Genomic DNA, 23,996 nt, shown 5'->3' on the forward strand with positions numbered 1-23,996 from the left:
AAGCATACGAATTACTCCGTTTTGCAAAAAAAGCAAGGTTCACAAAAAGAACTTCATCGCATAGTTAAACCCAACTTGTAGGCTTGTCATGTGCCATTGGCAACTAACTGTAATCGCTCAGTTGCCAGGCCATCATATGCCTTGTAAGTATTCACATGGTGTCGTGTTATCTTGTCAATGTTATTTGTTTGTTTCAATTATAAACATATTAGTTGTAGTAGTTTGCCCAGAGGGGACTGGGCGGTCTCTTGGTGTGGAATCCCTACAGATTTTTTTTTTTTTCTCCAGCTTCTGGAGTTTTTTTTGTTTTTTTCTGTCCACCCTGGCCATCGGACCTTACTTATTCATTGTTAATTAATTGACTTATGTTTATTTTTTATTGTGTCTTCTATTTTTCTATTCTTCATTTTGTAAAGCACTTTGAGCTACATTTTTTTGTATGAAAATCTGCTATATAAATAAATGTTGTTGTTGTTGTCGTATTATATATTGACGCCCCGGAAGCCTATGGTAAAGTCACAGCAGCTGCATGTTAGGAAAATGAATCAAATTCGTTTTAAAAAGCATACTAAGGTTTTGCATATTTATTCTGAAGTATACATTTCTCATGCTGGACAAATAAAATGGAGAAAATCAAAATCAATTCCTCAATTCCTACGAACCTAAACTCACCTCCGCACAGTGAAAATTTGTCTGGTGACGTTAACGAGAGGTTGCAGCTGCAAGCCCCGCCCATCTACGCGACGATTGGGCAACTCTGCTAAGCGCCAAAACAATTTGCACAGGATGTCGGAAGTGCATAGGCTGCTACAGAGAAAGATCTCCTGCCTAGGTTTGCCACTGTTTCGGCATGAATGCTGTCAATGAAAGCTTTGCACTTTCGCCTGGAGGAGCGTGTCAGAAGCCTCCAGTAAAAGTGCTCTCTAGTCAGCTTAGAGAGAGCTTTCCTAGCTCGGGTCAAGAAAGTAGCCACGTCTGCTTCATCAGACGGTGGGGCGGAGGAAGAAGTGACCAACTAGGGCTGAACGTGGTGTGGATGCAGGGCACAGTGTTGGACGTGACTGACGAACAGCACACCACCGTTAGACTGCAGGACGAGACAGGCACCTTCGCTGTCATTGGAGCGCGCAATGTTCCGAAGGGACAACCGTGCCTCTTCAAAGGTATGAGTTCGTTCCTTTAATTTGTTTTGAAGTCCATATACGAATAATGGTACAAACGGAGAATGTGCAAAGTCTAAAACACTACAGAGGGTTGACTGAGGCGCTTGAATTTGAAGTGCATTGAGAATTTCCTAACGTAGTATTAGTGACTGATTAACAGTCAGCGCAGTGATGTACAAGTAAGATGCACATAATCGACGCGTGGAACGCATACTGTATATGGAAGTTTAATAGATCATGTTCCAGCCTGTTGTTAATTACTCTTATCAACTACACTGGCGATACAGTATAACTCTCTGCTTTACGAGTACCCCAAGGTACCGGTGTAGCCTTTTTTTGAGCTTCAGTCATGTTACTGATAACGTCAAAGAGGTTATCATTTTTATTTTATTTTCTTATTCACTGTACAATACAAGGTGATCGCATTTTTACATTCTAACTACATAACGCTAATTATGGAACTGAGTTTGGTACGTTAGGTATTATATTGCTATCAAATAAAAACATGTAAATAAGAATTGCATTGTGCAACGTACGCATAAAAAGAAATGTGAACTTTAGCTGTATAGCTCAATAGCTAACTGTGGCATCGGTCCAAAGGTTATATCAAAGTTAACATTCTGTGAAGGTTTGTGCTTTTCATGTTTTAAAAACTGTACCGTGTTGCAAGTTTATGAATATACCATATATGTCAGTAGAGATAATACCAGGATAAATTTAATCATATTGTTCGTTTCCATTTACATAAACCGGTTTAAAACTACAGTACTTTGTTTTCTTGTGTATTTAAACTTGTCCCATTATAAGCACTAATTATGTATTTAGTAATTTTTAAAATTTACACTTGCATTAGAAGTATGTGTTTTTTCCATTTTATAATCCTACAGTTTTAGTCCTGCTTTTTACGTGATGCAGAAAGTTACTTTAGTTTCCTTTCCTGAGAAATATCCGTTATGTAGCATATAAATTATGTAAAGTTAATCTGGATGGGTGTAAATTTTTGTATGCGTATGTACAGAGTATATACATATGTACTCATATATTTGTATAAGAGCTACATTAAATATTGCATATTGAGTAGCTTCTTTCAGTTTCAATTTATTCTATCTTGTAATGTAGGAATTTAAAATCTCCATTTTCAGTGACATATGAAGAAAGTTCTGTTTCATAACATTAATTTTGAAGTTCTGTATATTACATTCAACAGTATTGTTTCTGAAAAGCTTACACTATTTTGTCCAGTGTCATTTAGTAAAGACACTGAAGTCTTTGATTTAGTCATTTTTTTCTGAATGGTTGTCTTAAACTGATCGTTATGTTTTTGCTTTTATCCTCTTGATGTTCTGTCCTCTGGTTTAGGGAACTATGTGATGGTCATTGGCTCAATACAGTCCTGTTCCCCAGAACCAGTACTCCGCGCTATAAAGATAACAGGACTCTCAGAAAATCCAATGCACAGAAGACTCTGGCAATTGGAGGTTGAAGATTTGCAAGAAATTCTTCCATGATCACAATGTTAGTGATACATGTAAGGATTCTAGATACAGGTGTAACGTTAGAGACATTTGCAGTTTCAGTAAAGTATTACAAATTGAGTGGGTATTTGGTGTTTTTTTAATTAGACATTTTAACATCTACATTTTGTGTGAACGGAGTTATGATTTTCAGAATGTTATTATTGCAATAGCTTCATTTTTACTGTGAGACCTCCAAAGAATGTGGCGATATAATTTTTTTGAAAGTTTTGAACTGTTTCCTTTTTCTAATTTAAATATTGCACTGTAATAATAGTAAAATTTGTAATATTCTGTATGGCCTTTCTTTATTGTATAAGATATTTTGTAATTTCTGTGTTGATGCAAAATAAAGCTGTAATTATAACTTCATATAATAGATGTCATTTTAACAAATACTGTAAATTTAACTATAGAATAGTTTTAGATTAAATTGAACTTTAGAATTATGAAAATAAGACACATGCATAGTTTTGCAAGAAACAAATTTGTATACTGATATTTTATTTTCTGTGAATTTCAATACTATTGTAATGCACTTTTGCTACCTACCTTTGGGTTTTTTTAGCAAAGAAACATGAGACCTACCTTTCCTGGTGGTACATCAATGATTACATAGCTAGAGCTAAAAGTGACACACTTCTGATTTTTGCATATGACAATTTAGATTTAATTTTGAAATCCAATGAGAGTAAATATCTATCCTGATTGTGGCCCACATGCTCAAAACTAATAGAGCAAATAAATAAGACAAATGTGACCTAATAGACAACCATGAATACCAACAGAATGTTGGCTTCTGCACTACTTCGCATGGTTTTCAGTACAAGTCTTCGATAAATTTATCAGCCCATGATGACAAGAAAGAGAAACAGAAAATGGAAAATTATAGCCATTGCTTTGTGTGCAATTACCACGCTTGTATCTGTACAGAGTAACCTGTGGACACAGGAGAGAAAGAAGACAGGACTTGTGTGGGTTAAATGTGAGGTAACTGAATGCAAAACAGTGATCTGACGATATCAGAAAGTCATAGGCATGTTTGACTGCCCATGAGGGTTTAAATAGTCAGTACGTAACTGAATATAAATCCTTGACGCATTATTTTTCTAAAATTTGGACTAATCCAAATAACCTAGGCAAATATACTAAATATGCATTACTGACAACAGAATCAATTATTAAGGAAAATATTGATCAATACAAGTTGAGAACAGGATTATTAATGAATAGGTTGGATTCAGATGGAGAAGGTTGTGTTTTGCTAATGCTGGAATTCTGTGAGGAAGCAACCAAAGCATACAATAAGAGGGTTGTCTGTCATATGATATACATTGCTTTTCAGAAGGCTTTTTGAGAAAGTACTGAATGAAAGGTTAGTGATAAAACTGACCTGGAAATTCAAAGCATATTGTATACAAAATTGGCTTAAACACAGGAAGCAAAGGGTTATGGTGAGAGGAACTTTTTCAGAATTGGATGATGTTAAAAGTGATGTTCCTTGGGGATAACTGCTGGAGATACTACTTTTTTTAATATACAGTACATAAGCAAACTTGTTAAAAATGTAATCAACAAGGTGTTTGCAAAAGATATCCAACTGTGGAGTTGCAGATAATGGAGAATCAGCTAAATTATTAAAGAAGTACCTGGACAGCATATAGACTTGGGCATTTTCATTACAAATGAAATATAATGTAATTACATATAAGGCATAACATATAGGAAGTAGAAAAGTTAAATTTCATACACAATGGGAGGTCTGAAACTTGAAAGTACACCTTATGAGAAGTATCTAGGAGTCATATTTTACTATCTACATTAAGGCAAATAAAATGTTAGGTTATACAGCACAATGTGTAAAGTACAAGTCAAGTGAAGTTATGCTTAAGTTATATAACACACTAGTGATCTTTGTCTCTCTGTCTTGTTCTTAGCTGGTGACAGGTCGGGGTTTCCTCTGTAATCAGTACACTGCTGTTGGTGTCGCAGGGGAACCTTCTTGTTTTTTTCCAAGCTGGAAGGTCCAATGCGATGGCTTTGGTGTCCAGAAGGCTAATACAATGGTTCTTTAGATTGTTGTCAGTTTGTTTTATCCATATCTTTTTCAGTGCTTTCTTTTGCACCTTCTAAGTCTGACTTCCGGTTGAGTGAACGCTGGCGGGACTGGTCGCCGCTGCTCGCCGGTAACTAGAATATTGATTTTGTTAAGACTAGTGATTTTGATGGTATTTCTTTTGCCATATTGCTGACATCTCTGCGTGGCTATATGCTATATACTATATGCTGTGTCTGCATTTAGCTTCAGCCTAACCTCCGTTTCGTTTGAAACTTACCGGTTTATTCTCTGCACGTCTGAGCTACTTGCGGCCTCCTCGCCTACAATGTGGACTGGTAGGATTTTTGCTTGGTTGTTTGTTTGGAGTCTTCTATCGCACGTTATTCAACCTGCGACTGGCCTCCTCCAGTACCCAGCTGCTGAGCTGCTTCGACTGCGTCTTCTCCAGTCTGTGCCTTTGCTGTCGGTGCTATATTCCGCTCACTTACGAGCAAGGGACATCTCATTCAGGATCTCCTCATTGACCGTAAGTTTGACTTTCTCTGTTTAACTGAGACTTGGCAGCAACCTCAAGACTTTTCACAACTTAATGAATGCACCCCCCCGGGGTTTGTTTACACTTGTCAACCCCGTGCATCTGGCCGTGGAGGAGGTGTCGCGATAATTTATCGCGAGAAGTGGAAAGTCCTGCCGTTGCCTGCTCCTGCTGTTAGCTCTTTTGAATCGACTGTGTGTCAACTGTCTGGGCCAGTTCCAACCATCATTACAACTGTCTACCGTCCTCCTAAGTCTAACAACAATTTTTTGAACGATCTTGCTACTTTCCTTACCAATCTATCTGTAATTACTCCAAATATAATTCTGCTGGGGGATTTTAATATACATCTGGACAATATCAATATCCCTCTCACTAGAGACTTTTTATCTTGCCTGGAGAGTTTTGGATACCAGCAGCACACTGATGTTCCTACCCATTGTAAAGGACATATCTTGGACCTGATTTGCTGCTCTGGTGTTGTTCCTTTTGATCTTACAGCAGATGAACTCACTATAACCGACCACTTTCTCCTCTCATTCAACGCTAAACTTACCTTTTCTGTTCCTAAGCTTCCACGTCTCATAGCCTTTCGTAACATTAAGAATATCAACTTGAATTTGCTGTCTTCTAGAATTGATTCAAATGGACTTTTATAATTTATCCTCTCCCATAGAACTGGTCTCATATTATGACACTTGTCTTAATGGTATTCTTAATTCTCTGGCTCCGCTAAAACCAGATCTGTTTCTTTTCCTTTTCTGCCCCTGGTTTACGCCTGAACTTGCTTCTGAAAGCTAAAGGCAGGCAACTTGAAAGGTTGTTTAAAAAAACCAGACTCTTTGTCCACAAAGAGATGTATAAAAATCATCTACTCTACTACAAGGATTGTATAGCTCAAACCAAATCTAATTATTACACTCAGTTAATTACTAGTAATACAGGTAACACCAAGTCTTTGTTTTCTTTACTTAATAATGTTACACAACCTCCAGACTCTTTACCATCTCACCTTCACTCAACTGCCTTCTGTAATTCTCTTATGTCTTTTTCAATGAGAAAATCCAAAAGATACATCAGCACCTTGGTCCAGATCCTTTCTGTATTTCTTCTGAACTACACTCACCTATTCACTCTTTCTCTTCTTTCCAGCTTCCCACTTCCTCTGAAATCTCAGATCTCATCTGCAAATCCAAGTCATCTACTTGTCAGCTGGACCCCCTGCCTACAGTTTTGGTTAAAGCCTGCCTCCCTCTCTAGTCCCTCTTATTTCTGCCATCATTCACTCTTCTCTTACTACTGGTATTATTCCCTCATCTTTCAAAACTGCTGCTATAACCCCAATACTAAAAACCTGGTTGTGATCCTACTAATTTCAATAATTTTCCCCATTTCTAACTTGCCCTTTATCTCCAAAATTCTTGAAAAAATAGTAGCTATCCAACTTCACACCCACTTGTCTCACAATAATCTATATGAGAAGTTCCAGTCTGGTTTTCGCCCCCTTCATAGTACAGAAACAGCACTTGTTAAAATTACTAATGGCTGCTGATTCTGGTCTAATCACTATTCTCATCCTTCTTGATCTGAGTGCGGCCTTTGATACTATTTGTCATACCACTCTCCTTAATAGATTATCTTTGATTGGCATTACTCACACTCCACTTGATTGGTTTAGATCTTACCTTTCAGGCCGCACTCAGTTCATACAGCTTAAAACTTTCACATCCCAACCCACCGCTGTTACTTCTGGTGTGCCCCAAGGCTCTGTCCTGGGGCCTTTTCTTTTTATTATTTACCTTCTTCCCTTGGCAATATTTTTCGCAAATATAACATTAATTTTCACTGTTATGCTGATGACACCCAGCTCTACCTTGCTGGTAAACCCACCTCCTCTTTTCCACCACCCTCACTTATTGATTGCATTTCTGAAATTAAATCCTGGTTCTCTTCAAATTTTCTTAAATTAAACAGTGACAAAACTGAGGTTCTCCTCATTGGTTCAAAATCATCATTATCCAAAACCAATAATCTTTCTTTTATTATTGATAACTCTGTTGTTTCCCCATCATCTCAGGTCAAGAGTCTGGGTGTCATCCTCGACAGTACTCTATCTTTCCAATGTCACATTAATAACATCACCCGGTCTGCTTACTTCCACTTACGTAATATTAATCGCATTCGTCCCTCCCTCACTCCTCATACTACTGCCATTCTTGTTCATAGTCTTGTCACTTCTCGACTGGACTACTGCAATTCACTCCTTTTGGTCTCCCTAATAAATCTCTTCACAAGCTTCAGTTAGTCCAGAATTCTGCAGCACGTATCATCACTGGAATCCCATCTTTTCACCATATTACTCCGGTCTTGCAGCAGCTTCATTGGCTCCGATCAAGTTTCGTATTGATTTTAAGATTCTGCTACTAACTTTTAAGGCCATCCATAACCTCGCACCTCCATATCTGTCTGACCTTCTACATGTTGCCATTCCATCCCGTAACCTTAGATCCTCTTCCTCCACCCATCTGACCGTTCCTCCCTCCCGTCTAACCACCATGGGGAGCAGAGCTTTCAGCCGTTCTGCTCCCAAGCACTGGAACTCATTACCTGCGGATCTCCAAATATCAAATCATATTCATCTTTCAAATGTAAACTTAAAACACATTTGTTTAAAATGGCTTTTTCTTCTTCCTCCTAATTATAGTGGTTTTGTTTGGTTTTAATTTTTAGATTTTCTGATGTTTTAAGTTGTTTATAATTGTGTTTTGTATTTATTTATTTATTTATCTGTTTGTTCGGTGTCCTTGAGTTCTCTGAAAGGCGCCTTGTATAAATAAAATGTATTATTATTATTATTATTATTATTATTATTATTATTATTTCATTCTCACTATTAGAGTTTAAACAGTGTCCGGTTGTAGTCCATTCTGCAGATGCATCCAAAACAGTGTTGGTGCCTTTTGCGGATTTCCACTTCTACTGTCATGCTAGTATGGTGTCATTTCGAAGCCAATCACCAAAGGAGATGCCCATCAGGCATAGACAGCACATTTCGAAGACTTTGAGCTTAAGTCTAAGTTTCAGATCTGTATAGGAGGATCATTAGAATCAGTGGTAAGGACTTTGGTCTTAGCTGGCTTGATCTTCATACCATGCGGTTTGGGAGATGGTGTATAGTGTATCAGTGGCATCAGTGTCCGTCTCGGTGAAAAAGGCACTATCGTCTGGGAACATCAAGTCTGTCACGTAGTTTTGATCATCATACTAGACACCCGCTTTTCCAGAAAATGCTTTTCTCATGATAGTTTCAATTGATGTGTTGAATACTAGAGGAAAGATGACATCTCCTTGCAGAAAACCTGTTTGCACAGGGAATTCTTCAGACAGTTAATTTCAGATTCGCACACAACTTGCCGAGCCATCATATGATAATAGGATGTGAATGATCTTCTCAGGTACATGCTTGGCCTCCAATTTCACCAGAGTACTGGCCAGTGGATGCAGTCAAAGGCAGACTTGAAGTCGATAAAGATAATAAATGTCCACGTACTACATCTGATTCTTTCCTCCATAAGTTGATGAATCAAGATTTGGTTGCAACCTCCACAGTTTGGTCTAAAGCCAGGTTGTTCTCCACGGCTTATCTGCTCTCAATATTTCTGGAGCCTTGATTGAATAACCTGCATAAAGGCCTTGCCAACGATGGAAAGGGGGCTAATGCTATGGTAGCTTTACACTCACAGTTATCACCTTTCTTCAAGATTAGGATAATGATAGCCTTCTTCCATGTAGTAGTTAGGATGCACTCCGTATTCTAAATCGTCCTCAGCAGTAGGTGAATTTGATCACACAGGATATCGCTGCCAGCCCGTGATCATTTCAGCAGTGATTTGATTTACTCCAGGTGCTTTACTATGTTTCAATGACTTTATGGCAAGAGCCACTTTACCATTTGTCGGCTTGATGTCAGGAAATGGTAGATCAGGCAGAATGATGGGCCGCGGCTCTGACGGTGGTCCTGGTGGTGGATCATGGTTTAGCAGCTCTTAGAAGAATTCCTTCCACCTCTGCAGGTGTTCACTGGACGACTTTACAAAGGTTCCATCTGTTTCCTGATGTTATCGTTAATATTCTTGCTTCCGTCACTCAGCCATCTGATAGTTTGATACAGGAAGCGATATTCATTCTGAGATGCTGTTTCCTTGAGGTTGACTGCGATTTTGTTCTAGTATTCTTCGCGATCGGCTTTCATTATCTGTCTAATTTGTTGGTTCACTCTTCGATACCTTTCTATCACCAGGTCGAGGCATTCGTTCGTGATCCAAGGCTGTGAACGGTGCCATATCAGCGGGCATCGATGATGATATGTGCCTTTCTTCTACATTGACGTCATTGGAAGGATCGAGCACTACAGACTTGTTGGATAGAGCAATCTAGAATAACTAGCTGGCGGATGTGTCTATCAGTCATGCCCAATCTCTCATGTCAGAGGGGTGGGTTTTTGGTCTCACCCATTTTAATTGTAGCCAGAGTTTGGCGCAAAGGATATAGTGGTCAGAGCCACAGTCTGGTCCCCACATTTCTTGAACATCTTGGAGCAATGATCAGAAGCAGGAGATGATCAGGATGTAGTCCAGAACAACTGCATATGTACTGGATGGGTTCCTCCACTTAAGTTGCTGCTCCTGGGGATGACGAAAGAAGCTGTTGCTAACAGTAAGGTTGTTTAATAAGACAAAGGACAAAAGACGCAGTCCGCTGTCATTCACTTTCCCAATGCTGAAGTTGCCCATCGCTTCCTCCCATCCGGATCTGTCTGCACTGGTGTGGGCATTGAAATCAACTACTAGAATAATGATCTCTGTTTGGGGAAATCAAGTCCAGTGTCTGTCTGAGTTTGTCTTAGAATTCGTCCTTCGACTCCTCCAGAAATTATCTCTGTGAGCGCATAGAGGATATGTGTTTTGATTGTACCATTGATAGTGATTGTCACCTGCCCACTGGTGATAGGTTGGAAGGAGATCACACTTCTGACCACCCAATTATGTACCATGAAGCTGACACCACCTTCCCGCTTATTGCTGCTGGAGTAAAAATGAATCATCCAGTTGTCAGACAATCGTGATTGGATGTTGAGTGATCCAGATCTAGTGAGGTGTAATTTTGATATTGCCGCAATAGTGATTTTGTAAGCCAACAGTTCTTGAGCAATAATTTCCTTCTGACCAACATGGTGCCCAGTTTGAAGGTTTGACGCAGCAATATAAAGTTCCAGATTCAGTTGTATAAATTTGTTTCTTCTTTGACCAATAGTCCTCTTCTTGCCAGCACCTCGGGTTCCCCATGCCAATGCATCAGCTCCCCCAGATGCAGCAGTATTAGTTGATAATTTATTTTTTATTCATATCCATTTGGTTTCCAGCCTATTTTCCCTAGTTTCCCAGTTCTGGTCACCATGGCACAGTGATTACCCTCCTTTTTCAGCCAGGCTTAGGACTGTCCTTGGCAGAGTAAAACGCACTTGTGAAGCTTTGCCTAGAGTACTATATACAGATATATTCATCTCCATATTACAAAAAAAGACTTGGTATCACTAGAGAAAGTCTAGAGAAGAGTGATTAAGCAGACTCCAGGACTGAGAAATAATGAGCTATGAGGAGACATTCAGTTTAGGCAAACGGAGATTAAAAGATGACATGATCGTAGTTTTTCAATTTAGGAAGGGAACTTGTACAGTGGATCCCAGCAATTTCTTTAAAATAAATTCTTCAACAAGAATACAGAGACACAAGTGTTATGGTAAACTTTTGCACAAATGTTAGAATGTTTTTCTTCAAACAAAGACCCATAGACACACTTGTCAAGTATAATTAAATTTCCATAAACAGTGAAGAAATATAATATAACATTTCAGGTGGTACCATCTCTAGCATGCAAACACGGGTTCAACTTCCATGTATCTTTTTTGGATTTAATACCACATACAAAAGATTCCATGTGTTTTTTGTGGTTTATACTTTTCTAAAAAGATATGATCTGTGTCATATTCATCTAATCGTAATTCAGCTACAGCGTGAATGTTGCCTAAAGTTATGTTATTGTCATGTTATCAGTACTAAGTGTTTCTTATTTTACATCTAAATAACTAAAGCTCTGAAATAATAATCTAGACCTGTTTCCTTCTTCTTTGATTTGTGCAAGTTACTACAGAATGTTTTTTTTATTTACTAGAGTGGGTTTCTTCCAACCTAATAATGCACAGTAGCCAAAAGAGGCACTTAAATGATAAAAACACTACAGTAGATATAAAGGGTCACAAATCCAATTCAGTAGGGGCTGCTCAACTTCAACATCAGCAAGAGATTTTTGCTCAACATCAGAATCGGAAGCTGATCCTTGCTGGTTATGAAATGTTCTACTTAATTATATTATTTGTTATTGATCCAATTATGAGACACAGACATTTCTAATAATGAGAATTTTCCTTTTCTGAGAACTTCATATTTTGTGAATTGAAGTGCATTACTATTTCTCATTGAGTTAATGATTCTTTTATATATCTTTATAAATATTTCATTAAAACAGATACTTCATGAACACACATAGGTCAAATGTGGCCAAATTAGTATTTGCTTCTGATTTGTTACTGGCTGTTGGAAAAAAGTCTCTAATTCCTGTGTAAGAGTAAAACAAACAATTAAATGTTGTAAAACCTAAGATGTGGGAAATCTAAAATAAAGAAGAAGTATACATTCATTTGGTTTCTAAGTAAGAAAATCAGCTAAAACAAAAAACTCCATATCTCCAGACATAGATTTTAAGACCCCACCTTTTATACCAATACACTAATACATTTCAGAAAAAATAAAATAACCTGTACAATCTGGTGTGGTAAAATCCTGCAAGTGGAGCAGCTTTTTTTGGTGGAGGTGGAAAGCAGAGAATGGTTCTGTAACCTACGAGTTGAGGGTACCAAGATAGGGTAGGTGCTGTATTACTAGGGCCTTTAAGTATGTGCCATTTAGAAGGTGCAGACTGTTTCAGAAGTGGTCCTTTTATGCTATTCTGATGAAGTCCCCAACTAGGTGCAAGTTTAGCAAAGCAACAGCTGAGTGAACCTTTCTATCCTAAAAGGGAAATGGAGTTAGACAGTGATGTGTAAATGGATGCAGGCTTGACTTAAGCACAGAAGAAAATATCCAAACTACACATTTCACAGGAGTGAATGCTTGATTATTTGGAGGTTCTAAATATGCCAGGCATAAGTGTGGGTGTGAGTAGACACTGTGATGGATTGGTGCTTGGTCAAGTGTTGGCTGTGTCGTGGCGAAAAATTGTCACCAGAAGGTTTTTTACCTGAAAATGAAGGCTATTAGGACTCAGGATAGGCAAACAACAACACGGACTCAACCCAATTCAGCCAAATGAGGTTGAGCCCAGAACAGTTCAAAACTCAAAACTTATGCTTATGGGAACCATCATTATCTCTTGACTTTCCCTGCAGCTGGCCTGTTATTCCACTGTCTATTGTCCATTAAGTTTCTGCTTTTGCTTTTCTCTGGCCAAGGCCTTTCTACCTTTTATGGGCTTCCTCTCGTCATTTTCCCTTCCTAGTCTATTTGGTGGCCAAAGCTAAGCTTTAATTTAAAAAGAAATACAGTGGAACCTCGGTTCACGACCATAATTCGTTTCAAAACTCTGGTCGTAAACCGATTTGTCATGAACCGAAGTAAATCCCCCCATAGGATTGTATGTAAATACAATTAATCCATTCCAGACTGTACTAACTGTATGTAAATAGGTTTTTTTAAAGATTTTTAAGCACAAATATAGTTAATTATACCATAGAATGCACAGTGTAATAATAAACTAAATGTAAAAACACAGAATAACACTGAGAAAACCTTGAACAACAGAGAAAACTAACACTGTAAAAGTTCACGCTGTAGCGCTTCGAACCGCTCGCTAAAAACACTTTTTTTAATGAGTTTTAAGCATAGGGAAAACAATGAACATTTGAAAAATCTGTAATTTAATAAACCACCAAGAAAAGTAACATTGCAACGCTATGAACCAATCACTGTAAACAGAAGTGAAGTGGAAGTTAAAATCCAATAGAAAAAAGTCTTCATTAAATGCACAAGGTTAAAACAATGCTCGATTCTGTCTCTTTAAAAACAAGCCTTATGCGTCCAGCCGTCTGTCTCTCTTGCGCGCATCTCTCCCGTTTGCGCGTCCGTGTGTGTGTGTGTGTGTGTGTGTGTGTGTGAGAGAGAGAGAGACTCTCTCGCGCCTGTCTGTCTGTCTGTGTGTGTGTGTGTGTGTGTGTCTCACTCTCTCGCTGCACAGGGAGATAATGAACACGTGCGGAAATCATCAGCGTGCACAAACCGAAAGGAAAGCTGGCTTGTTCGTATACCGAGTCAGTGGTCATAAACAGATGCAAAAGTTTGGAGAATTTTTTGGTCTTAAACCAATTTGTACGTGTTCTGAGACGTTCGTGAACCAAGGTTCCACCGTATGGCATGTGCCTTTATTTCATCATTTGCTTGGCATGCTTGATTTACATTTAATTTCTGCACTAAGGTTAAATGCTAGTAGAATTTTCTAAACTTATTTATGCTAGAATATATTTTGCTATTTTCCATACATTACATCATCTCTGACCTTGGCAGCAATGCCTTTTTGCCATCTTTGCTGATTCTCTATTGCAGCTGGCTTCTTGCGTGCCTACTAGGGCCTATTGTATGTTCAATTCATCATAATAACTATTCATAGTGGCTCTAAAATCCATACTGACCCCAACTCTCTCTTCTGTTTCTTTTTCCGGTTTCTTTGTGGTGGCGGCCTGCGCCACCAGCACCTACTCAAAGCATCATGATGCACCAACATTGATGGACTGAAAGCCAGAAGTCTATGTGACCATCATCATCAGGTCCTTCCATGAAAACCCTAAATACAAAGAGGACTGTTTGACTTATGTTAGGTAGATTTCCTAGAGGGGACTGGGCGGTCTCGTGGTCTGGAACCCCTACAGATTTTTTTTTTTTTTTCTCCAGCCTTTGTAGTTTTTTTTTTGTTTTTTCTGTCCACCCTGGCCATCGGACCTTACTTATTCTATGTTAATTAATGTTGACCTATGTTTATTTTTAATTGTGTCTTCTATTTTTCTATTCATTTTGTGAAGCACTTTGAGCTACATTTTTTTGTATGAATATGTGCTATATAAATAAATGTTGATTGATTGATTGATTGAACTGGCTATAGTAGCCCAAGATGTAGGCTTTCAAGGTCTGGAAAGGAAATGATGTCAGCAAAGGGACCGGAACCAGAAGTGATGTCCTCAAAGGGGCCGGCTTCAGAAGTGACGTCATCACAGGGGACGGCTCCGGAAGTGACATCATCAAATGGGGCCGGCTTCGGAAGTGACATCTTCTGAGGCACTGGAACCTTGCAGGATTTCCTGGGAAAGGTCTGTAGGGAACTGAGAAAGACAGTCAGTGCACTCCGCCGCCCCCTGGTCAGATGTTTCATTACACTTACTCAGACCCTTTAGCTGCCTCCTACTCACACATGTGTGACACTGGAAAGGTCTACCTCATGTTAACTTACAGGGGGTAAACAGTTATACCATAATCTATAGCTATGAAAGAAAATGATACTCTATTTAAATTAAGCAAAACCTACTAACTTAAAGCATTACCTTTCTAAGATTACAGGTTTCTTAAAACAATAAATACTATACTTCTAATCTTGTGGATGCCTTGTTTTGAGCCTAAAGAATTTGCCGTTTCAAACTCATCATAAAATAGTTGGATTTGAAGAGTCAATTTTTCTTTGGAGAAATGGGGGTAATTTCTAAAGTAACTGCCATCACAAAAATCTTTAAATACACCAGTTTCTTAACACTCTGCCGATATTCGAGAGTCCTGAGACCAGAGTCCTTGTGCTTCCTGTTTTGCTATATGGTTGTAAGACATGGCTGCTATCCAGTGACCTGAGACGAAAACTGGACTCCTTTGGTACTGTGACTCTCCGGATAATCCTTGGGTACCGTTGGTTTGACTTTGTGTCGAATGAGCGGTTGCTCATGGAGTCCCGAATGAGGCACATTAGCTGCATTGTGAGGGAGCGCCAGTTATGGCACTACGGCCAAAGAAATGATCCAACTCGTAAGATCCTCATTGCTGGGGACCTGAGTGGCCAGACCAGGCCAAGGGGTAATACCAGGCCCACGTAATACCTGGCTGCGGCAGATAGAGGGTCATTTCCGAAGGGTGGGATTGGACCTCATGTCTGCCTGGGGGGTTGTAAACCAGGATCCCAAGTTGTTTCATAGTGTAGTGGGTGCGCCAATGTGCTCTTCCAGTGCCTGATCCCCAGCTTGACTTGACTTGGTTTCTTAACAGGGCGTCACAGTATATTCCAAGAACTTGCAGATTAGAAAAGATGAATTTTAGAGTTTCAAACAGTGGCACAAATACTAACTTGTCAGTCACAGGAACTTCATCATAATTTCCTCAACTCCAATCCCTTCTCGAGTCGTATCTCACACATTAAGGTACCTCAACAGGTTCCACCATAACCCCCTTGTCACTGATATTTATTCCACTTGCTCTCTGTGCTAAAATTTGAAAAAGGGTTGTCACGATTATCAAAGTATTCCTGTACCTTGAATCTTAACCCACAATCAGCTGGAAGCAGACATAACACTTCTTCCTTTACATCTGCATGTTTCTGATTTTATGACATTAGTGGCAACACCACAATCAATAAGTTTTGCAATTGCAGATGCACCACATTTCTTGGGTGCTAAGCTTTGGTCTAAATAACTTTATTTGATGTTTGTGGACTTGTGGTGTTATGGGTCCACAGCTCGTTGAGAAAAGGCCATTCATTTTAAATAAATAATCGATGTGCTCGCGGCTTAGTGAGGGGACGTTGGGCCATAGTGGGCCGCGGGACGATCCGTAGGGTGTGGGCGTTTCTCACCTAGTGCACAGGTGAGGAACTGCCCACATTCATGATTGTCCCGTGGCTAATGCTGCAGCTGCTGTGGCCCTCGTCATTTTAAAAAGAAGCGCGAGTCGGTTTTAAAGGTGGAAAACGATCGGAGAGAAAAAAGAATTGGAGAGAGAGAAAAAAAGGAGAGGACGGAGGTTACCGGGAGCAGGAGAGGAAGCAGGTCGGTGAAAGAGAGAGAGAGCCGCGAAGAGCGAGCGGACGGCGGCGAATGAGCGGTCGTGGACAGCTGCGTGGAAGCTGGGTGTTAGGCCGACACCCAGGTGTTTGTGTTGATGTCGCTCCCGCTGAGCGATCATGTAGCGGGAGTGACCAGGGAAGGCGACTGGCCGCAGAGAGGCCATTGAAAGGCAGCGGAAGTCGGGAGACTTGGTGCTGGAATCCCCAACGTGGGCGACCTGGCCGTTGGTTGGAAACCAAGTTCTCCGAGGCTGGGATGAGTGCCATACCGGAGCCAGGGTTCGGGAGGTCTCCAGTCTCATGCGTGTGTTTCAGGAGGGCAGCTGCAGAGAGCGTCTTGCCTGCTGCTTGGCCCAAACGGGATTAGCAGGTGAGACGCTAACAGAAGAGCACCGGATTTGTTGTTTTTTTAAAACTGCTTCCAAGAGAAGATTTTAACCTCCGATTTTAAGGATTGTTTTTTTCTATATATTAGTTTTACTCCCACGTTCTTTTATGGATTATTTATTTAATGAAGTACTGTGAAGAACTGCACTATTTATTTGAACACTGTTGTTGTTGGTTTTTAATAAAAGCACTTTTGCACTTTCTACCTTCCCCTTGCTCAGTAATTTGCCTCCACTGACTAGCTCACTCGGTAACATTATCGACGGTGTTGGGTTCAAGGGTTCCCAAACATCAAAGGGAGCGTGGAGCCAGAACCCACATCGTCACAGGACTATCTAAAGGCCACTCGGGCAGAGCAATATCAGCTGGGGGCTCTGGCCTGCAAATCGGAGGAAAAGAATTTTCATTTAGAAGTGGTGGGTCACTACAAACATGCAATTTTTAAAAGATGATTTCAGAAAGCATGAAAAGGAACAAAATCTCTCAACACACTATGGAAGATCAGCCCCAACACAGACAGACACAGAGACACAAGTCCTAAAGGCCCATGCTTTTAATTTCTTCTTTTGCTTTCTTTCAGTACAGTGCACAAATCAGCAACAACAGCACTATTCCTCACAATAAAGTTCAGCCTCTTTTCCTTCCTTCCTTTCTTTCTTTCATTCTTTATTCTTTTCTTCTCCATTTCTCTTTCTTCAGCCACCTCCACTTCTAAATGGTGGTCTATATTACAGTGTAGATGCTTTGTCAAATGACTCATCATAAGAGATGCCAAACACAGAATGTATTTTAAAAAGTTCACCAAAAACTGACAGGGAAGACCTCACCTGACAAGGAAAGAGCTGACCATCCAGTACAATGTAGAAGTCACGGATGCTGTTCTTTGCAGTTCCTGCTGCCAGAAGATAGGACTGTCGCTCCTCAGTGTGATTGATGTGCTCTTCAAGGCTATGGCATGTATGAAAATAAATAAATAAACAATAAAACAATTCATGGTTAGCAACACATACATTTAGACTCTGAAGTACACTTCTCAAGAACACCTTCTTAGATGCTGACCTTGTGAAATTTGACAACAAATGTCAACAGCTTCATGGACACTTTTCTTTTCAGCCCTCTGTTTTGTGGAGGTGGAAACAGATATAGAAGCAGCAGGATTGATGCCATGTCACTCACACATTGCGGAGAGGGGAAAACAACAATCACACATTTAAAACCATACATGTTTTAGCGCAACAAATCCACAAGCAAGATGTACGCAACGCAATCTCGGTAATTACTAACACGAACGGAGATAAAATCATCGAACACAAAAATATAATGTACACTTTTAGAGACTACTATAAATCCCTATATACTACTGAGTTTAAAGAAGACAATATACAATCTAATGCATTTCTGGATAAATTACAGATACCACAAATTGACGCTTTTAGTGTGGAGGAGCTCGATAAACCTCTGTCATTATCAGAATTACTGGATGCTATAAAGTCACTCCAAGGTGGAAAAGCAGCAGGCCCTGACGGCTACCCTGCAGAGTTTTACAAGAAATTCTCCGCTCAGCTAGCTCCCCTCCTATTAGCAACATTTACAGAAGCCAGAGATAACCAATCTCTTCCACAAACCTTTCGCCAAGCACTAATCACTGTCTTTCCAAAACAAAATAAGGACTTATTACAATGTGCATCATACAGACCAATTTCACTTCTGAATAACGACGTTAAAATACTCTCTAAAATCATAGCTAGAAGGATGGAGAAAGTGCTCCCCTCAGTAATATCACAAGACCAAACTGGATTTATTAGGGGCCGACACTTATCTTCAAATCTTCGACGCCTGTTTAATGTAATATATTCACCAACTAAATCAAACACCCCAGAAATATTATTATCATTGGATGCAGAAAAAGCATTCGACATGATTGAATGGAAATACAGTAATCCCTCGCTATATCGCGCTTTGACTTTCGCGGTTTCACTCTATCGCTGGATTTTAAATGTAAGCACATCTAAACATATATCACAGATTTTTCACTGGTTCGCCGCTTTCTGCGGACAATGGGTCTTTTAATTTAGGTTACATGCTTCCTCAGTTTGATTGCCCAGTTGATTTCATACAAGGGACGCTATTGGCGGATGGCTTAGAAGCTACCCAATCAGAGCATGTATTGAATATTAACTAAAACTCCTCAATGCTATAAGATATGCTTCCCGCGCTATGCTTGTTTGCTTCTCTCTATCTTTCTCACTCTCTCTGCCTGACGGAGGGGGTGTGAGCAGAGGGGCTGTTTGCACAGAGGACACGGACGCTCCTCTACAAAATGCCGCTTTATCGCGGTGCTTCTGTATACTTAAAAGCATGTATTGATTTTTGATTGTTTGCTTTTCTTTGCGAGCTCTCTCTGACATTCTCTGCTCCTGACGCGCTCCTTTATGATGGCGCTCCTTTGAAGATAAGATATGTTTGCTTTCTTTTAATTGTGAGAAAGAACTGTCATCTCTGTCTTGTCATGGAGCACAGTTTAAACGTTTGACTAAAGGGTGTTATTTCATGTCTAGAGGGCTCTAATAATGTTAACAGGGTGGGAGAGTTTATAAGGGCTTAAAATATATAAAAATAACCACACAAACATATGGTTTCTACTTCGCGGATTTTCACCTATCGCGGGGGGGTCTGGAACGCAACCCCCGCGATCGAGGAGGGATTACTGTACCTTTTTACTATTTTGGAGAAGTTTGGGTTTGGCCCGAACATTTGTGCATGGATTAAATTACTGTATACTAACCCAGAAGCTTCAGTTTGCATCAATAACATTTGCTCAGACTACTTTAAACTAGAACGTGGCACAAGACAAGGATGCCCTTTGTCACCACTGCTGTTTGCAATTGCCATTGAACCACTGGCAATACATTGTCGAAATACTGATCAGATAAAGGGGATTAGCAGAGAAGGACTGGAACAGAAAATCTCATTATATGCAGATGACATGGTACTGTATATATCGGACCCAGAAAATTCTGTGCCTGCAGTCTTAGCAGCACTCACAGAATTTCAAAAGCTCTCTGGTCTCAGAATTAATCTGAATAAAAGTGTACTCTTTCCGGTGAATTCGCAAGCATATAATATTAGATTAGACACCCTTCCTTTTATCATTGCAGAACAGTTTAAATACCTCGAGGTAAACATCACAAGTAAACATAAAGTTCTATATCAACAAAATTTCGTGTCTGCATGGAAAAAATTAAACAAGACTTGCATAGATGGTCAACCCTTCATCTCACACTAGCTGGAAGAATTAACACTGTTAAGATGAATATTCTTCCTAAGCTCCTTTTTTTATTTCAAAACATACCAATATACATTAATAAATCGTTCTTTAAGCAATTAGATTCAACAATAACCTCATTTATTTGGAATTCTAAACATCCACGCATCAAAAGAGCGACCCTACAAAGACAAAAGGCAGAAGGCGGCATGGCTCTACCTAACTTCCAGTTTTATTACTGGGCAAATATACAGGCGATAAGAACCTGGACACAAATAGAAGAACATACACAGGCATGGACCGCAATAGAAGTAAAATCCTGCAGTACTTCTTTGTATTCCTTGCTTTGTGCTCCAATAAACACACGCTATCGGCAATACACTAATAACCCAATTGTGCTCCACTCACTTAGAATCTGGAACCAATGTAGAAAGCATTTTAAGACGGAGAAGCTTCTTTCTGTGGCACCCCTGCAAAAGAACCACCTCTTTCAACCCTCACAAACATATGCAGTTTTAATATCTGGAAAAATTTGGAATTAACTTGCTTAGAGATCTTTATATAGACAACGTCTTTGCATCCTATGAACAATTACATTCCAAATTTAACATTCCAGCTACAAATTTCTTTCACTATCTTCAAATCAGGAACTTTGTTAAACAGAACCTTCCAGATTTTCCTCATCTTGCACCCTCATCCACGCTGGAAAAATTTTTGCTCAATTTCAAGGAGTTAGACTCCATCTCTACAATATATAAAATCCTTTTACAATCCCTTCCTTTCAAAGATCCAAGAGGACACTGGGAAAATGACCTCTCAATTAATATATCAGAAAAGGAGTGGAAAGTAGCAATGCAGAGAATTCACTCAAGCTCCATATGCGCAAAGCATACAATTATACAACTCAAAATTATATATCAAGCACATCTGTCTCGACTAAAACTCTCCAAAATGTTTCCAGGGCATGATCCAACCTGCGAACGTTGCAGCCAAGTCCCAGCCTCACTAGGTCACATGTTCTGGGCCTGCTCCAAATTAACATTATTCTGGACAAAAATTTTTAATTACCTCTCAGACAGTCTTGGACTCACAATCCCTCCTAACCCATTAACAGCTGTGTTTGGGGTTCTTCCAGAGGGTCTTAAAGTGGAGAAAGACAAACAAATTGTGATTGCATTCACTACACTGTTGGCATGCAGACTTATTCTGATAAACTGGAAGAACCCAAACTCTCCTCTTTAAGTCAGTGGGAAACTGATGTGTTATATTATTTAAAATTGGAAAAAATCAAATACTCAGTTAGAGGATCTGTGCAGACTTTTTTCAAAACATGGCAGGATCTAATCAGTAATATTTTAAAATAAGTTTATAAAGCACAGAGAATTTATTTTAGGTATTTTTACAAGCCTTAAATTTTACACCGTTTGGCTTGCTCTCTCTCTCAGGGTGGGGATCGATCTGTTCTTAGCATAATTCTTTTTTTTTGTAAAAACTTGATTGCTATGTATTGATTGTAATAAAATTAATAAATAATAAAAAAAAAATAAATAAAAAAATAAAAAAAATAAATAAAAGCATACATGTTGTGCTTCAGAAAAAGATTTTACTAAGTGGCTGCCTGGATTTGAACAATCCAGCTTATGAAATTGATTTATGCATTTTCAGACAATGTTGGAAGTACACCAAGTCAACTCAAGGCAAATGAATAATATAAACTGTAACATTTTAGACATAGCTTTGTCATATTTACCTTGGATCATGAATATTCTTGGCAGACTGGATAAGTGAGCTCAGCAATAAATCTGAGTAACGTTCTTGGCTTTCTGATTTTGGTCTTGAAGAATGTGACCCACATATCCAGAAGCTTGGATGAAGTCTCCATTCCAAAAAGCAATTCAAAGTCTTGAAGAACCTCACAGTATTGGAAAAAAAAGTACTAGACATAAGTTTGGACTGTAGGTTTAAGGCAATGACAAGATTATGTTCAGTCATGCATCACACTAAGAAATATTAAATATACATAGTGACAACCTTAACATAAAGATATATACAGTAAAGTACAAAAAAGTGGGGTCAAATATTAAAGTGTAAAATGTCTCAAAGGGTACGTGTTAGATTGATAAACTTTCACATCCAGAAATCATGGACACACTTCAAGTGCTGTAGTCGACTTCTCTGCATCAAGGATTAAATGCTGCCTGTACTTGAAGGCTGATCTCATCTTTGAGATGACCTGGGCCAAGACTGTCGCATGTTTTATTAAGGCCATAGTCTCTACAGCTGTCACCTTCTAGCCGATCCTCGTTCAGTGCCTGGCCACTTTCTCAGCTATCTCTGGCTTTTCTGTGGCTGTCGCTGCTCTGGTCCTATTGAAAGGAGTGACATGTCGTAGGAGTGACATAACAAAGGAGTGAAACCTCAGATATAAATTTCAAAGAAGTGACACCATCCAACCAACCATCCAAGTGGTAGGTGAGGCGACAACAAGTTTTTTGGCGAGCGTACTTTCAGTTGTGTGTGGTAGGTGAAGCGACAACGATTTTTTTGGCAAGCGTACTTTCAGTTGTGTGTGGTAGGCGACTCATTATGTCACTCCAATAAAATGTCACTCCTTTAATACAGTATTTATATCAATCCTTTGCTATGTCACTCCTATGAAGTGTCACTCCTTCGATACAGACCCCACTGCTCCTGCAGAATATTTTGTGCAGAGTTTCTTTTAAGCGCCATGCTACTTTCTTCCTCACAAAAGTGCTCCTGAAAACACAAAAGAAAAACAGCATATTAAAAAAAACTCAGCCTTCTCACTCCCTAAACATATCTTTCCTAAGCTTCTTTTTCTATTTTAAAGCATTCCAATATACATTAATAAATAATTTTTTAAGAAGTTAGATTCAATCATAACCTTATTTATTTGGAAATTCAAAACATCCACGCATCTAAAGGCTGACCCTACAATAACCTAAGGCAGAAGATGGCATGGCTTCACTTAACTTTGAATTTTATTACTCACTGGCAAATATACAAGCTATACCGTAAAAACCTGGACATTGACACAAAGAGATGAACATACAAGGGCTTGGTCCGCAATAGAAATAAAATCCTGCAGTACTTCTTTATATTCCTTGCTTTGTACCCCAATAAGTGCAAGTGATCGCCAATATACTAACAACCCAATTGTGTTCCATTCACTCATAATCTATAACTAATGTAGGAGGTACTTGAAGACACAGAAGCTTTTATTTGTGGCACTTCTGCATGATAACCACTTTTTTCCAGCCTCTCAGACGTATACAGTTTTTAATGTTTGGAAAACATACGGGATTAAATAACTTAGAGATTTGCACATAGATAACTTCTTCACATCCTATGAACAATTACACTCCAAATTTAACTTTCCATCAACACAGTTCTTTCACTACCTCCAAATATAACTTTGCTAAACAAAATCTGCCCAATTTTCCTCACCTCCCACCTACTTCTATTCCAGAAGAAATAGTGATCAGTCTTGAGGACTTGAGGAGCATTTCTGTAATATATAAAAACATTTTAAAGTGCCTTCCTTTCAAAGATCTCAGAGTTCGGTGGGAAATTACACAATGGGCTTTGTGCTTATCCAAATGCCAAATTTATTGTGTTTATGTAGAAATTAACCAGCTATGCACTTAACCTACTTGGCGTTAATCACAAGTGTGACTCAGGCTCGGAATTCAATGTAAGTGCAGTTAAGTCTGAATCAGACATGGGGTGATGTTTACTCTGGGCAGTATTCTGCTGCCATCTAGTGGATAAAACAACATTATGCTGCAAAAAAGCATGAGTACAGTATTTGTATTTGTGTTTTGCCACTCTAAGGTAACTCATACATATT

The 23,996-nt window shown here is 39.2% G+C and overlaps 1 protein-coding gene and 1 long non-coding RNA gene across 3 annotated transcripts; one reads left to right on the forward strand and one right to left on the reverse strand.

The window, feature by feature from the left end:
• Positions 1-757: 757 nt before the first annotated feature.
• On the forward strand, positions 758-2,990 carry rmi2 (RecQ mediated genome instability 2). The gene is made up of 2 exons (XM_039775860.1): positions 758-1,163; positions 2,523-2,990. The coding sequence occupies exons 1-2, from the start codon at positions 851-853 to the stop codon at positions 2,669-2,671; spliced, it is 462 nt and encodes a 153-aa protein (XP_039631794.1). The 5' UTR covers positions 758-850; the 3' UTR covers positions 2,672-2,990.
• An 11,725-nt stretch (positions 2,991-14,715) lies between these two features.
• LOC120542871 lies at positions 14,716-23,144 on the reverse strand. Of its 2 annotated transcripts, none has more exons than XR_005636247.1 (3): positions 21,876-23,144; positions 17,688-17,808; positions 14,716-14,755 (listed from the first exon to the last, which is right to left on the reverse strand). It is a non-coding gene; the product is annotated as an uncharacterized LOC120542871 (long non-coding RNA). The 2 variants fall into 2 exon arrangements; XR_005636248.1 differs by lacking the exon at positions 14,716-14,755 and adding an exon at positions 17,147-17,583.
• Between the last annotated feature and the right edge of the window lie 852 nt (positions 23,145-23,996).

This window comes from Polypterus senegalus, chromosome 13 (assembly GCF_016835505.1).
Source record: "Polypterus senegalus isolate Bchr_013 chromosome 13, ASM1683550v1, whole genome shotgun sequence".
NCBI lineage: Eukaryota > Metazoa > Chordata > Cladistia > Polypteriformes > Polypteridae > Polypterus > Polypterus senegalus.

Bases quoted from the DNA above. Each gene is read 5' to 3' on its own strand.
- rmi2 (XM_039775860.1), top strand. From the start codon at position 851: ATGAATGCTGTCAATGAAAGCTTTGCACTTTCGCCTGGAGGAGCGTGT. The intron at 1,164-2,522 runs GTATGAGTTCGT...CCTCTGGTTTAG, and splicing joins ACAACCGTGCCTCTTCAAAG to GGAACTATGTGATGGTCATT.